Source organism: Mauremys mutica, chromosome 24, assembly GCF_020497125.1.
Source record: "Mauremys mutica isolate MM-2020 ecotype Southern chromosome 24, ASM2049712v1, whole genome shotgun sequence".
Classification (NCBI taxonomy): Eukaryota; Metazoa; Chordata; order Testudines; family Geoemydidae; genus Mauremys; species Mauremys mutica.
In genome coordinates, this window is record NC_059095.1 from 12,950,363 (window position 1) to 12,963,818 (window position 13,456).

Consider the following 13,456-nt stretch of genomic DNA (forward strand, 5'->3'; position numbering starts at 1 on the left):
GGCCCTTCCCCTCCTGCGGCCCAGGATTCCAGCTTCCCGCAGCAGGGACGGACGGGGAGAGCTCCCATGGGGACACAGCTCAAGGGAGCAGAGGGCTTTTCCAGGGAGCGACTGCTCCAACCGAGGACACAGCGAAGCGCTGGCCACCCTCTCGCGGCTGCTTTCCAGGCGGCAGGAGGCTAGCACTGCCTCTGGGCTCTCCTGGCCCCGTGCGGCCCAGACGCCAGGAGGGGCTCTCGCTCACAGAGAACCTAGGTTTATTTTGCTGGGTAAATCGCAGCACAGGATCCCCTACCAGAGCCCATTAAAAACACAAGGAGAGGCCCCCCCCCCCCCCCGGCAATATACAGAGCGCGCCAGCTGGCCCGCCGGCAGGGAATGCCCCTGCAGCACAGAGCAGCGGTGGGGCACGCAGAACCTGCACCCTCTGATGTGAGCGCTCGCCCACGGGTCCAGCAATGACGCAAAGGGCCCCTCCAAAGGGAGGCAGCCCAGAGTCAGCGGGTGGCGGGCAGCCGCCCGGCGCCCTCACCTGCGGTAACGGTACCGCTTGAAGTGGAACCAGAGCTGGAAGATGCCGTTGGCGAACTGGCAGCGGAAGCCGTGGCGGTGCGAGTACTCCCACTCCCGGTTGACGATCTTGAAGGCGATGTCCTCGTAGGGCGGGCCAGCGTGGAAGCGCAGGATGGCGAAGTCCTTGTTGTCCTGACAGGCCTCCAGGAAGTACTCGGGCGTGGAGCGCTTGTCGATCAGGTCGGGGTAGAAGATGTTGAACTTGTAGCCCTGGACGATCTTGGGCGGCGGGTTGTCGAAGTCGTAGTGCGTCTGGTTGTACTTGTTCCACTCGAAGCCCGTGTGGACCCGGTTGAAGAAGCGGGGCTTGCGGGGCCGGTACTTATCCGCCCACAGGTAGGCCTTGCCCGTCAGGGGCATCTCCACACTGAACTGGGCCTCGTCGGCGCCCATGCCCTCCTTGGCCCTGCGGAAGAAAATGTCCTCGGCGCTCTCGCTAGCGTCGCCTGCGGAGGAAGGGGCAGGGGCTGGTTAGTGGGTGGGGCCTGCAGCACTACTGCTCCGGGGGCTGGTTAGTGGGTGGGGCCTGCAGCACTACTGCTCCGGGGGCACAGGCCTGGCACCATCCCAGGGTGATCCAGCCCAGCAGGACCCAGCCTGGGAAGGGGACTTGAGGCCTGACTGTTCCACCCCCGGCAGCCCGAGGCCTTGAGCTGGGGGCCGCTCTGAGGCATGCTAAGGAGGGGAGGGAGGAGCCCGCACGCTCTTCTACTGGTTACAATGCCAGGGGCCAGGCCGGAGGCCGCTGAGATCAGGGGGTAGGGGGTGCAGAGGGCCCCGGCTCCACGGGATGGGCTGGCTGCTTCATAGGAGGCAATAACCTGGGGAGATGATCCACTAACCTGGGGTCTGGGTGTCCCTGGTCTGCTCAGGCTCCGCCAGCCCCTCATCCCACACCCCCTGGGGCGGGCACAGACTCCCAGGGCTTTGCTGAGTCTGTCCCAAGGAGGCTGCCAGGCCTTCCTCGGAGAGCTGCTGCTCTCCTAGAGACCCAGGCCTTGCGCCCAGTGGGGCAGGCCCTGCCTGAATGAACCTGCCTGCCAGGCAGCACCTCTCGGTGACGCAGAGACCCTGAGGAGATGGACACACCCAGGCCAGCCAGCAGCTGCTACCTGTGGCCTGGAGCTGTTGTCTCAAGAGCAGCAGCCGCTGGAGATCCTCCTCGGCCTCAAGCACGTGCGCGTCGCAGGGCAGCTCGTGGGAGTTCAGCAGCCTGGGGCTGTACCTCCCGGCGTCGTAGTCGTCCAGGCTCTGCTGAATCAGGTCCTCCTCCATCAGCACCGCCTCCCCCTCCCCCTCCCCCTTGGCCTCCGAGGGGGCTCCCTCCGTGGAGGGGCCCGGCTGCGCTGCAGCGCTCTCCTCCGGGTCCGGCCTGCAAGGCAGAGGGGAGAGAGGTTACGCCGCTGGGGGCCGGGTCACGCAGTGAGGAGTCTGTGCTCCCATAGGGCACTGCCCTCTGTGGCTGAGTGCGAGGGGCCGGGCTGCCCCATGTGCCACAATGCCTCTCCCCTGTGCCGGCCTGGCGCCCTCGAGCTGCTGCAGCCTCCACAGGCCAAACACAGCAAACTGCTGCTGCTCCAGGGCAACCATCCCAGCGCCCTTCCTCCCAGGAGAGGACCTCTGGCAGGCAGGGGAACGGAGACACCCCGCAAACACTACACTCAGAAGGGGGCCTTCTGCTGCCCAGGGCTGGGGCAAGGGGATGATCCATGCCCCAGAAGGGAAGAACCCACCCTGCAGCGCTCGCGACAAGGCACCGACGCTGGCCTCTGGAAGGATGGGGGCACCTTGCTGGGTCCATCGTCTGGGGGTCGATGGGGGGAATATTTGCCTAAAACGGCAGGAACCCGACTGGAGGGGACCCCTCAGGTGCCGTTAGCCTCTTTGATTGAGGCTGAGCAGCTGGGAAGGAGGAGAGGTGTGATCCACCCCCAGGAGCAATTTCCAGCCCCCGCCCCATGGCTGCTGCCGCTGGGTGGGTGCACAGGAGTCTTGGTATGGAGTCGTGCTGGCTCAGTGAATGGCACCAACGGGGGGGAAGGGAACGGTACTGGAGGGTCTATGGCAGCGGTTCTCAACCAGGGGTCCGCAGCCCCCTGGGTGTCCGCGAGCCCTTTCAAGGGGGCTGTGGGGCCCCGCGGGGCTGAAGCCCCGATCCCCGGCGCCCCCCGCGGGGCTGAAGCCCCGATCCCCTCCGGCGCAGTGGCACAAACAGCTCCTGGCAGAAGAATGTCCTAGCGAGGTTGTACTGAGCATGCTCACTCAAATTGAGCCGGCTCAGCAGTTAGCTGCTACTGGTGGGGAGATGTGCCGGTGCCTGGAGCAGGCAGCGTTCCCTTCCCCCCCACTGGCGCCCTGCCCCGGGTTGAAGCTGCTCCTCAGCTCTTGGCCCCTTGTGCTCACACAGAGGCAGCTGGTAAGAGCCGCCCGGGTGGGGAGACCCGGCTCTGTGGCTCCAGACCCCTCTGGGAACAGGGATCGCAGGGAGTCCTCCCAGCACACAGCCCCTAATACCCCTCTCCCTGGGCCCTGCAGTTCTTATAGCAGATTGAGGCAGGCCTCAGCGAGAAAAAGGTTCTGCGGGGCAGGGCTCCATTCCTGGCTCTAGAAGAGGGGTGGTCTGGGGGGAGAGCCGGGGCTGCAGGAGCTACGAACCCTGTCTGTACAAAGGGACATGGCTGCCAGTCTAGCAATGGGTTCTACTCCCAGCATTGCCAGAACTGGACGGGTGCAACCTCTCACCGGTACCAACAGACCGACCGCTGCCGTCTCCTGCAGCAGGAGGCCTTGGGCGGCGGGGAGGGAAGTGCTCAGAAACCGCAGGGTTCAGCGGAGCAGGGCACAAACTCACCATGTCCAAGCTCCCCGCCAGTGCCCTTCCCCCAGCTCAAGAGTATTTTGTGGGGCAGGTCAGTCTCTCCTCGCTCCTGACGTGTCAACAGTGACTCCCCCTGCTGGGATTGCGGCAGCCTGGCGCACCCCTCTGTAAAACCAGCCAGGTAACCATGTATCCCCTGGGAGCCGGCCCATCACCCCGGACACTAGATCTGACCGACGGCAGCCCAGAGATGGAGGGATCACATGAAACCTGCCCACACCTACGCTTCCCATCTGTGTGCACAACAGTGCTCGAAGCCAGCCGACCGTCCCGCTGCCTGGGAGCTGGATCTCGGGAACGTCTCAATTCGATGAACTCCCCCCAGCCCGACGGTCAACCCAACCGGACGTCACGGGCGGCTTTTATAGAGGTTTGGGACTCCAACTGTTACTAAATACCTCATCGCAAACCTTGTCCATGGGACATGCCAGCAACCCTCTGCCCTTCACCCACAGATTTCAAGGCGCTTTACGAAGGAGGCTTCACTTGGTAGCATTGCTGGGCAGACGGGGAAGCCGAGGAGAGCAAGGGGAAGTGACTTCGGCAAAGTCACAGCGAGGCAGCAGCAAAACCTGGAACTGAACCCTGGGGTCCTGTGCTCTACCTGCTGGGCCGTGCTGTTCAGCCGTCGGCTCACTGACTTGGGGGACGCTCCGCAGAGGGAGCGCTCTCAGGGGCTGCTCAGCTTCTGGCACCAGAAGGAAATCGCCCGCCCTGCGTACCTGTCGCTGGGAGAAGATGGCTCCTTCTTCAGGATGGGGAAAAGCGGCTCGCTCTCCACTCCCTGCTCCTGCTTCAGCTTGTACAGCTTCTGGCGCAGCACGTCCTGGTGCCGCTCCCGGAGCCTGCAATAAAGAGATGAGAGCAAAGGGTGAGGCCCCCAGCACAGCCTTCCCTGAGCCCCCCCGGGCTGGGACGCCCTTGGCATTCACTCACTATGCTTCACCCACACAACACCAGAGCGAGGTGTGAAACACAGACTCAGCGCCCAGGTCCTGCCCTGAAGGTTCCAGCAATGCTCCCAGACGGGCCACGGCGGGCGCACAGCTCCCTCCTGCAATCTGATGGCTCAGGGTCAGACAGCCTGAGCCCCAGTCAATGTGGGAGGTGATGAAAGAGGAGCGGACTCAGTATTAGCCTTAGTCCAGTGCAGCGTCTGAACCTGCCACCCAGGCTAAAGGAGACGTGGGGCACTCTCCTTCCCCTCAGCCCAGGAAGGGAAGCAACCCATAACCAGCAGGGGGAGGGGGCTTTTTAGCCCATGTCTGGCGTGGCATGTTGGCACACCTCCCACCCCCGTGCTCTGAGACACAATTCCCTAATACCACCCACTGCAGGCGGGTGTTTGACACCCCACCTTGAGGGTGCAGCCCTGACCCAGGCGGGATAGGCTCCCTCTCCCGCTCACCTGGCCCGGGCCATATACGCTTTAAGCTGCTGCAGCAAACTCTCCCAGTAACCGATGTCCAGGTTGGGCCCCCCTGCTTGGATCTTGCCCTCGATCCCTTGGAAGATCACTTGGAGCTGGTTGTACGTCTTCCCCTTGAACACGGTCTGCACGTCCGAGCTGACGGAGGCATTGACTCCTTCTCGGCGCTCTCCTGTCGTGCGGACAGACGAGGGTTAACGGGGGCTAAGGTTCCTGAGCCACGATGCAGAGCCTAGGCCTGCACTGAGCCACCCCTCCAGGATCGGACACTCCATCAATGCACCCTCACTGCTGGTGCACGAACCCCACTGAACCCCTGCTGGATTCCCCCTGCCCAGATGTCAGGTGTTGCTCGGCTAATCCCAGCACCTTCTGTCCAGCCAGAGCCCACCAGGCGCAGCCTGAAGGCCGTCTGAACGGGGCCATTTGGCAGGGCCCAACGCTGCCAAGCACAGCGTGCCCTCGATTCCCTTTGATGGGCATTGAGTGCCAAGCACCGTTCAGGATGGGGGCCTGGGCCACACCCACACCTTCAGCAGGCTCTTGGCTGAGAGTCCCTAACCCAGGAGCTCGGGCTCAGGCGACAGGATCGTGCTCTCAGCATGTGCCGCTGCCGCTCACTGCCCTGGTGGTTCTGCAGCAACCTCCGGGCCCCATCTCTTCGTGGGCAGGACGGGGCCGCAGTGCCACTGAGCGCCAACAGGAAGAGCAGTAACAGCACATGGGCGCCCCCTGGCAGCAGCCACAGAAATCGCAACGGCAGGAGAGCAAAGCCCTTTGATACAGGCCAGGGAAGCGACTGGGGAGCTGCAATCACTGAGACTGAGTTTTACCAGCCAGAGCTGACACCACCGCTGGCCGACAAGCCACTGCACGTTACTGAGTTCTCTGTACAAAGGTGGGGGAGTTCTCCTGGCTTGGTTACAGCCTCCAGAGTCAGCCGGCACCTGCAATCCGGGACAGCCGAGGGCTCGACTAGAGCCAGGCAACCGAGAGTCCCAGGGCCAGGAATCGCCCCCACTCCAGAACCACGGTTCCACGTAGCTCTGGATTATTTTAAAGCACCCTCGAGCCTGCTTGGCACTACATGGACAGTGCAGAGCTCACAGCAGGGGGTCACCACCTCAGTGACAACAGCTCAGAGAGGAGAAGCAATTTGACAAAGGTCAGAGAGTGAGATGGGGCAGAGCAGAACACAGGCCTCTGCTCTAACTAGTAGGCCACGCTCCCCTCTATCACCTGCACTGCTGTGTATAAGCAATGCAGGTGCTGACAGCCAGCGTTCCCCTCCCCCTTACCTGGGCCTTTCCCAGAAGCCTCTAGTTTACGGAGTTTGGCTATCTCGTCCTCAGTGATAATGGTCATGTCCCTCCAGAAATCCACATTCTTGCCCTGTTCCAGTTCCATGTAAACCTGAAACAAAGAGCCATGTGAAGTCAGAGGCGAGGCCTGGCCTGGCGCTGCTGTTTGAATCAGGCCATTTGCCAGCTGCAGGTGAGCACCTGAGGCAGGGCTGATGAGCACCAGAGGTGGGGCACAGGGACAGCATGCAAAGGACAGGACGGAAGCTCAGGGGCTGCTCAGCTTCTGGCACCAGAAGGAAATCTGCATCTAACCTCCCCAGCTAGAGAATGGAGGCCTGGAAGCAGCAGTACTGGGAAAAGTACCTGGATATCTTCCAGCAGATCCTCCATGTCGGAGACCGTCAGGCCATTCAGGAATGTGTAAGGCTCATGCATTTCCACTGCCAGGTCGTCATCCTCTGCACTGATGTACTTGGCCAGCAAGTCGATGGGTTTGGCTCGGCCGTCCCGGATCCGGATTTTTGATCTGCAGGGAACAAGAGAACACACTGAGCTCCAGCTACCAGGTCTCGGACCTTGCCTGCCCCCAGCACACAGGCCTGAGACAAGTCACTGGTGCCCACCTACCGCAGCTTGGCCTGGTGGAGGTGGAAGTTGTCCTCTTGCTCCTCCCAGGTTTTGAAGTGCTCCGCCTCCTTCTCCCGCTGCAGCATCTCCAGCTCCTGCTCGCGCATTGCCTTTTCTCGCTCCCGTTCCAAGCGCAGCTGCTTCACCTGTCTCAGAGGGAGGGAAGACCGTTGCAGTGCACAGCCTGGGGCACCATCCATTCCCCAAAGGCTCAGCCGCTCCCAGCATGTGAACTCATGGATGCTAGCTTCAAATCCAACCCAGCGCAAAACTGCCCCATTTCCCACGATGGGCCCTGCCCTTACAGGGAGTGGGAGGGCACCAAGCAAGAGGAGACACATGAGAACCAATGCTGGCGTGGACAAGAGGAGAGCTGAAACTCACTAGATACCAGCAGCACAGACCCCTGACTGGGCCCATGCTCAGGGCTGGGGGGTACTGAGATCTCTGTTGGTTTAATAGTGTGTCGTTAAAGAGACCAGGGACCAGCTCATTCTGAGGATTCAGTATTGAGAACAGGGCACCACCTCTGTGCAGAATCAAGAACCTGGACCACCACACATGCCACTCTCTTCACCCAAAGATGGGAGCATTAGACTTGGTGGAGGCAGGAGGGGTGGGAGGGAGAGATAAGACAGCCACCAGTAACCAAGTGACTTATATCGGGACCAGTGTCCTCGCCTGCATTAGCTCCGCTGCAGGTCATAGGCAGAGAAGGGCTACTGGCTCTCACCTTCTGCAGCTCCAGGCGATTGTCCTCCTGGATTCGCTTGTTTCTCTCCTTCAGTTCTTTCTCCTCCAGGTGGCCGATCCCTTTCTTCTCCAGGGCCTATAATCAATAAGGCACCAAGAGTAAGCAGGCCCCCAACAGGCCTCTCAGTTGCCATTTGTGACGTGGCAGGAAGTCCCCAATACAAGCCCTCTACAGGGTGCTAAGTACATACCATCCACACACTCCACCTCACTGCAGATGATGCTGTGGGACTAGAACTCAGCCAGTGGCCCCCAGGAATTTAGCTGTGGCAGACTCAACGTGGATACACAAAGAGCCACCATCCCATTTAAATGACCATTAAGCTTTATGTAATGCTTAGGTTTTCAATGGCAGGCCGAATAAAACTGCAGTGGATCTTTAAGATAATCGCTCGAAACAAGTGGGTGCCTCTCCAGTGTGTCCTCAATGCAGGTTTCACCCTCACTTTTGCTTTGCTGTTCCTAGCGTTTTCAAATTCCTCCCCCAACTCATCCCAAGCAAATGTGTCCCTCCCTGCACCTCAGCATCCCTGACCCTGCACCATCACCTCTTGGCCCTCTGCGCAGCAGCTCAGCTGGTATGTGCAATGCTGAACTGACTGAGGTTCCCAGGGGAAAGCTCTACCATGGGGAGCAGCACAGCCCTGATTATCTCATGACACAGGAAGCTTGGGGGAGGGGAAAGCCCATTTATCCCCCCCACCTCACTGCCCGTTGAGGTAGAGAGAGGCCTCACCTTGCTCCAGATGAAGGTGCCTAGCAGGTTGTTGTCCCCAAAGGGGTTATCGGTGTTGGTGTAGCCCATGTATTCCTCCCCCCAGCCCATCTTCTCACGCTTTTTCCTCTCTTTGGCTTCCTTCTTCGCCAGCCGCCTAGCCCTCTTCTCCTCCGGTGTCTCCAATGCCTTCATCATCTCAGCCTGCTTCTTCTTCTCCTCTTTCAGCCTGAGTCGCTCCTGAAGGCTCAGCTGTTGCCCCAGCTCCTCCCTTGAGCTCTGGGAACGTGAAGGAGAGGGAGATGTGACGGAAGACACAGAAGACCTGGAACTGGATCGCTTTCTTCTCCGCTCTCTGCTGCGGCCTCTTTTCTTCTCTCTCTCTGCCTCAGAGTCTGAGCTAGAGGAGCCATCCCGTGACCGAGCGCGGTGTTTCTTCTTGCTTTTGTGGTGCCCGTCCCTGCTTTTGCTTTTCTTCTTTTGCCATCTCTTTCTCTCATCAGAGTCAGAGCTAGAAGAAAACACCGCCACCCTGGTGAGAGCTACAACCTCAGAGAAAGACTGCAGAGCAGCACAGGGCTGACGCAGCACCCTGCCTATCTAGCTGTCCAAACGTTCATTCATTCATTCACCCTCACAACCCTGAGATGGGTAAGCGCTCGCCACATTTCACCGCCGGGGAAGTACAGACATGAACCGGGCTACCTAACGCCCCACAGCCAGTTAGTGGCAGAGCCAGGAAAAGATCCTGGATCTCCTGACTTTCCGCCCTGGGCTTGTTCCTCTCCGCCAGGCTGCCTCTCCTGCTGCCAGCTCACCCACCGGCGACCCGCACTCGGGAGGAAGCCGCAGCCGCCGGGACAAGCTGCGGCCCGGCACAGCGCTGCTGGTCGGGGGGTGATTTACCGGGACAGTCACACCCCGGGGGGCGGGGGGGGGCACAGGGGCTTTGTGCCGCTGCGGTTCGTTCCCCCGCAGCCACCCCGGGGCCTGGCCCCGCTCGGCCTGGCCCCTGCTCGGGGAGGTGGCCCGGTGGGGGGGGGGCTGGGCCTGTCCCTGCGGCGGGCACCGACCCCGCCCCCGCCCCGCTCCTCACCCCGAGCCCGGCTTCCCGCGCCGCCGCGTCTCGCTGCCCCGGGCCCGGCCGCCTCCATCGCTGCTGCCGCCGCCGGACCCGGAGCGGGACCGGCGGCGCCTCCTCTCCCGGGACCCGCCCGCCTCCCTGCGGCTCCGGTGCCGCGAGCGCCCCGCGGGGCTGCGCGAGCCGGACCCCATCGGCGCGTCGCTGCTCTCCGCCGCGCGCCCGCTTCCGGCCCAACAGGGGGCCTCTCTCACCCGCGGCGCGTTCCCAGGCGACCTCCCGGCGCCTGACTGGAAAAGGCTTTTCCCCAGCGGTCCCTGCCGCCCGCTCCCATGTCCAGCCCACCCCCTCCCCGAGCCTGGGCTCTGCAGCACGGCCAGGCCGAGGCCGCGGCCGCTCCGACCCCTGCTTCTCAGCTCGCCCTACAGGCACCTACCCAGACAGCTATAGGCGCCGGGGGCCTCGCAGGGATGAAAGCCCCGAGCGGAAGCATCTAGTGCGTCACGGCGATGAGGGCGGGGCCAGCCCTTAAAGAGGCAGAAGCCAAGAACACCCAGAGGGGAGCCAGGTCCTAGCTGGGCTCGACGCCAGACCCACCCGCGGGGCTGGACGGGCACCGCTGCCGCAGCCCCTGCCCAGGGCGGACACGGGCCCCGGGGGCCGGAGCGGGGGCCTGGGCCGCCCCCGCAGGGGGCTCAGCAGGGCGCGGGCACTTGGCTGTGTGGACCCCCCGTGACGCTGCCATGCGGCCCGGCCCCTGGCGTAGCCAGCGCGCTGCCGCGGGGCGGGCGGCTCCCACTGGCCACAGCGCCCCTCTGCTCTGGGGAGCGGGGGAACCTCTGCCCGTGGAAGCCGCTCTCCTGCCAGCACAGGTGACAGCGTCACTGAGCGCTACAGCGGTTATTCCGTGAATTTACCTCGTTCTTTTTTGACGCCTGTTACAGTCTTGGCCTTCACAGCATCCCCTGGCGAGGAGTTCCCCAGGTTGACACTGTGTTGTGGGAAGAAATGCTGCCTTGTGTTTGGTTTAAACCTGCTGCCTAATCATTTCATTGGGTGACCCCATGTTCTTGTGTTATGAGAAGGAGTAAACAACACGTCCTTAGTCACGTTCTCCACACCAGTCATGATTTTTAGCCCTCAATCATATCTCCCCTTAGTCGTCTCTTTTCCAAGCTGAAAAGTCCCAGTCTTATTAATTGCTCCTCATACAGAAGCCGTTCCAGACCCCTCATCATTTTTTGTTGCCCTTTTCTGAACCTTTCCCAGTTCCACTATATCTTTTTTTGAGATGGGGCGACCACATCTGCACACAGTATTCAAGGTGTGGGGGTACCATGGATTTATATGGAGGCAATATGATATTTTCTGTCTTATTATCTATCCTTTTCTTAATGATTCCCAACATTCTGTTCACTTTTTTGACTGCTGCTGCCCATTGGGTGGATGTTTTTAGAGACCTCTCCACAATGACTCCAAGATCTTTCTTGAGTTATAAGCTAATTTAGACCCCCATCATTTTATATGAATAGTTGGGATTATGTTTTCCAGTGTGTATTACTTTGCATTTATCAACATTGAATTGCATCTGCCATTTTGTTGCCCAGTCACCAGTTTTGAGAGATCCTTTTGTAGCTCTTCACAGTCTGCCTGGGACTTAACTATCTTGAGTATCAGAGGGGAGCCGTGTTAGTCTGGATCTGTAAAAGCAGCAAAGAATCCTGTGGCACCTTATAGACTAGCAGACGTATTGGAGCATGAGCTTTTGTGGGTGAATACCCATTTCACCCACGAAAGCTCATGCTCCAATACATCTGTTAGTCTATAAGGTGCTACAGGACTCTTTGCTATCTCGAGTAGTTTTGTATCATCTGCAGATTTTGCCACCTCACTGTTTACCCCTTTTTCCAGATCATTTATGAATATGTTGAATAGGACCGGGCCCTGTACAGACCCCTGGGGGACACCACTATTTACCTCTCTCCATTCTGAAAAATGACCATTCATTCCTACCCTTTGTTTCCTACCTTTTAACCAGTTACCAATCCAGGAGAGAACCTTCCCTCTTATCCCATGACAGCTTACTTTGCTTAAGAGCCTTTGGAGAGGGACCTTGGCAAAAGCTTTCTGAGAATCTAAATACACTATATCCACTGGATGCCCCTTGTCCACATGCTTGTTGAGCCCCTCAAAGAACTGTAGTAGATCCCTTTACAAAAAACATGTTGACATGGGAGAATAGTCATGCATCCGACAAAGTGGGTATTTACCCACAAAAGCTCATGGTCCAATATGTCTGTTAGTCTATAAGGTGCCATAGGACTCTGCTTTTTCAGTAAATTATGTTCATCTACATGTCAGACTATTTTGTTCTTTAAGTTTCAACTAGTTTGCCCAATACTGAAGTCAGGTTTACCAGCCTGTATTGCTGGGGTTTCCTCTGGAGCACTTTTTTTTTTTTAAATTGGCGTCACATTAGCTATCCTCCAGTCATTTGGTACAGAAGCTGATTTAAATGATAGGTTACAGATGACAGTTAGTAGCTCTGCAATTTCACATTTGAGTTCCTTCAGCATTCTTGGGTGATACCATCAGGTCCTGGTGACTTATTACTGTTTAGTTTAGCAATTTGTTCTAAAACCTCCTAAAATGACACCTCAATTTGGGACAATTCCTCAGATTTGTCACCTAAAAAGCATGGCTCATGTTTGGGAATCTCCCTCATATCAACCGTGAAGACCAATGCAAAGAATTCATTTAGTTTCTCTGCAATTAACTTATCGTCCTTGAGTGCTCCTTTAGCATCTCGATCGTCCAGTGGCCCCACTGGTTGTTTAGCAGCTTCCTGCTTCTGATGTACTTAAAAAATTTTTGCCATTACTTTTGGAGTCTTTGGCTAACTCTTCTTCAAATTCTCTTTTGGCCTTCCTAATTACATTTTTACACTTCATTTGCCAGGGTTTATGCTCTGTTCTGTTTTCCTCACTAGGATTTTCCTTTTTGCCTCTCACTGCTTCTTTTACCTTGTTGTTTACCCATGGTGGCACGTTTTTGGTTCTCTATGTTTTTTAATGTGGGGCATAGATTTAATTTGAGCCTCTGTTATGGTGTCCTCTTAGTGTAAAGTTAATGCCAACTTTTCCAGTGTTGTTCTCTCCAATCTCTTTCATGCTTTCTCTGATGCTGCCCCTTCCAAGTGAGAAAAGCTCCCAGTCAGCCCGCAGAAAGCCCCCAACTTGTCCTTCAAGTCCCTCCTCGGTAACGTATTGGGGAATGAGCCTGGCTAGGCAGGGGAGAGATCACTGCTACTGCCCAGCTAGCCCGTTTTACCCCATCCCACCCAAGCCTGCTTGCTTGTCTCATCCATTTGTTGCATTTGATTGTTTAGCGGGTCAGTGCTTTGGAACAGGGACATTCCTTTGTTTGTACATCACCTCGTACAAGGGCTTGTGGCCTTCAGGTGCTGCTACAATGTTAAATAGTGAACTCCGGGAAGCGGTTTCTCCTTCCCCATCTCCAGAGCCCTGAGCAAAACACAGTGACCATGGCCTGGCTGCAGTGCCCCCTTCCTGCATCTCACCTGGTGCATAAATTAACTTCTCACTCTTTAAAAGCCGTGTTTGTTTAACAACAGGGAAGAGGCTTTTCACCAAGTAACTAGCGTTAATTTGATTTCTTGCACATACTAAAGAAGTGATAACGCACCAGCTAGTTCAGGGGTGGGCAAACTTTTTGGCCCAAGAGAATAGAAATTGTATGGCGGGCCATGAATGCTCAGAAAATTGGGGTTGGGTATGGGAGGGGGTGCGGGCTCCAGGGTGGGCCCAGAAATGAGGAGTTCAGGGTGCGGGAGGGGGCTCCAGCCAGGGGAATGGGGCACGGGCTCTGGCCAGAGGTGAAGGCTCTGGGCTGGAACCGAGGGGTTCAGAGGGCAGGAGGAGAATCAGCGTTGGGGTGCAGGCTCTGGCTGGGGTGCAGGAGGGTTCTTGAGGCTGGGATCAAGGGATTTGGAGGGCAGGAGGGGGATCGGGGCTGGGGCAGGGGTGTGGGGAGAGGCTCAGGGGTGCAGGGTCTGGGAGCGCTTACCTCAAGCAGC

The 13,456-nt window shown here is 58.4% G+C and overlaps 1 protein-coding gene across 1 annotated transcript; it reads right to left on the reverse strand.

Moving 5' to 3' along the window:
- Window positions 1-380: 380 nt before the first annotated feature.
- On the reverse strand, window positions 381-9,588 carry CACTIN (cactin, spliceosome C complex subunit). Its single transcript, XM_044999028.1, has 10 exons — window positions 9,376-9,588; window positions 8,301-8,790; window positions 7,545-7,640; window positions 6,812-6,957; window positions 6,548-6,710; window positions 6,179-6,293; window positions 4,860-5,052; window positions 4,174-4,296; window positions 1,686-1,945; window positions 381-1,019 (listed from the first exon to the last, which is right to left on the reverse strand). Exons 1-10 carry the CDS (start codon window positions 9,552-9,554, stop codon window positions 529-531), a joined length of 2,256 nt encoding a protein of 751 aa, XP_044854963.1. The 5' UTR covers window positions 9,555-9,588; the 3' UTR covers window positions 381-528.
- Window positions 9,589-13,456: the final 3,868 nt, after the last annotated feature.

Excerpts from the sequence above, each read along its gene's own strand:
- CACTIN (XM_044999028.1), bottom strand. The coding sequence starts at position 9,554 with ATGGGGTCCGGCTCGCGCAGCCCCGCGGGGCGCTCGCGGCACCGGAGC. Across the intron at positions 7,641-8,300 it reads GCACCTTCATCTGGAGCAAG|GCCCTGGAGAAGAAAGGGAT; the intron begins GTGAGGCCTCTC and ends TATTGATTATAG. Across the intron at positions 6,294-6,547 it reads ATCTGCTGGAAGATATCCAG|GTTTACATGGAACTGGAACA; the intron begins GTACTTTTCCCA and ends TCTTTGTTTCAG.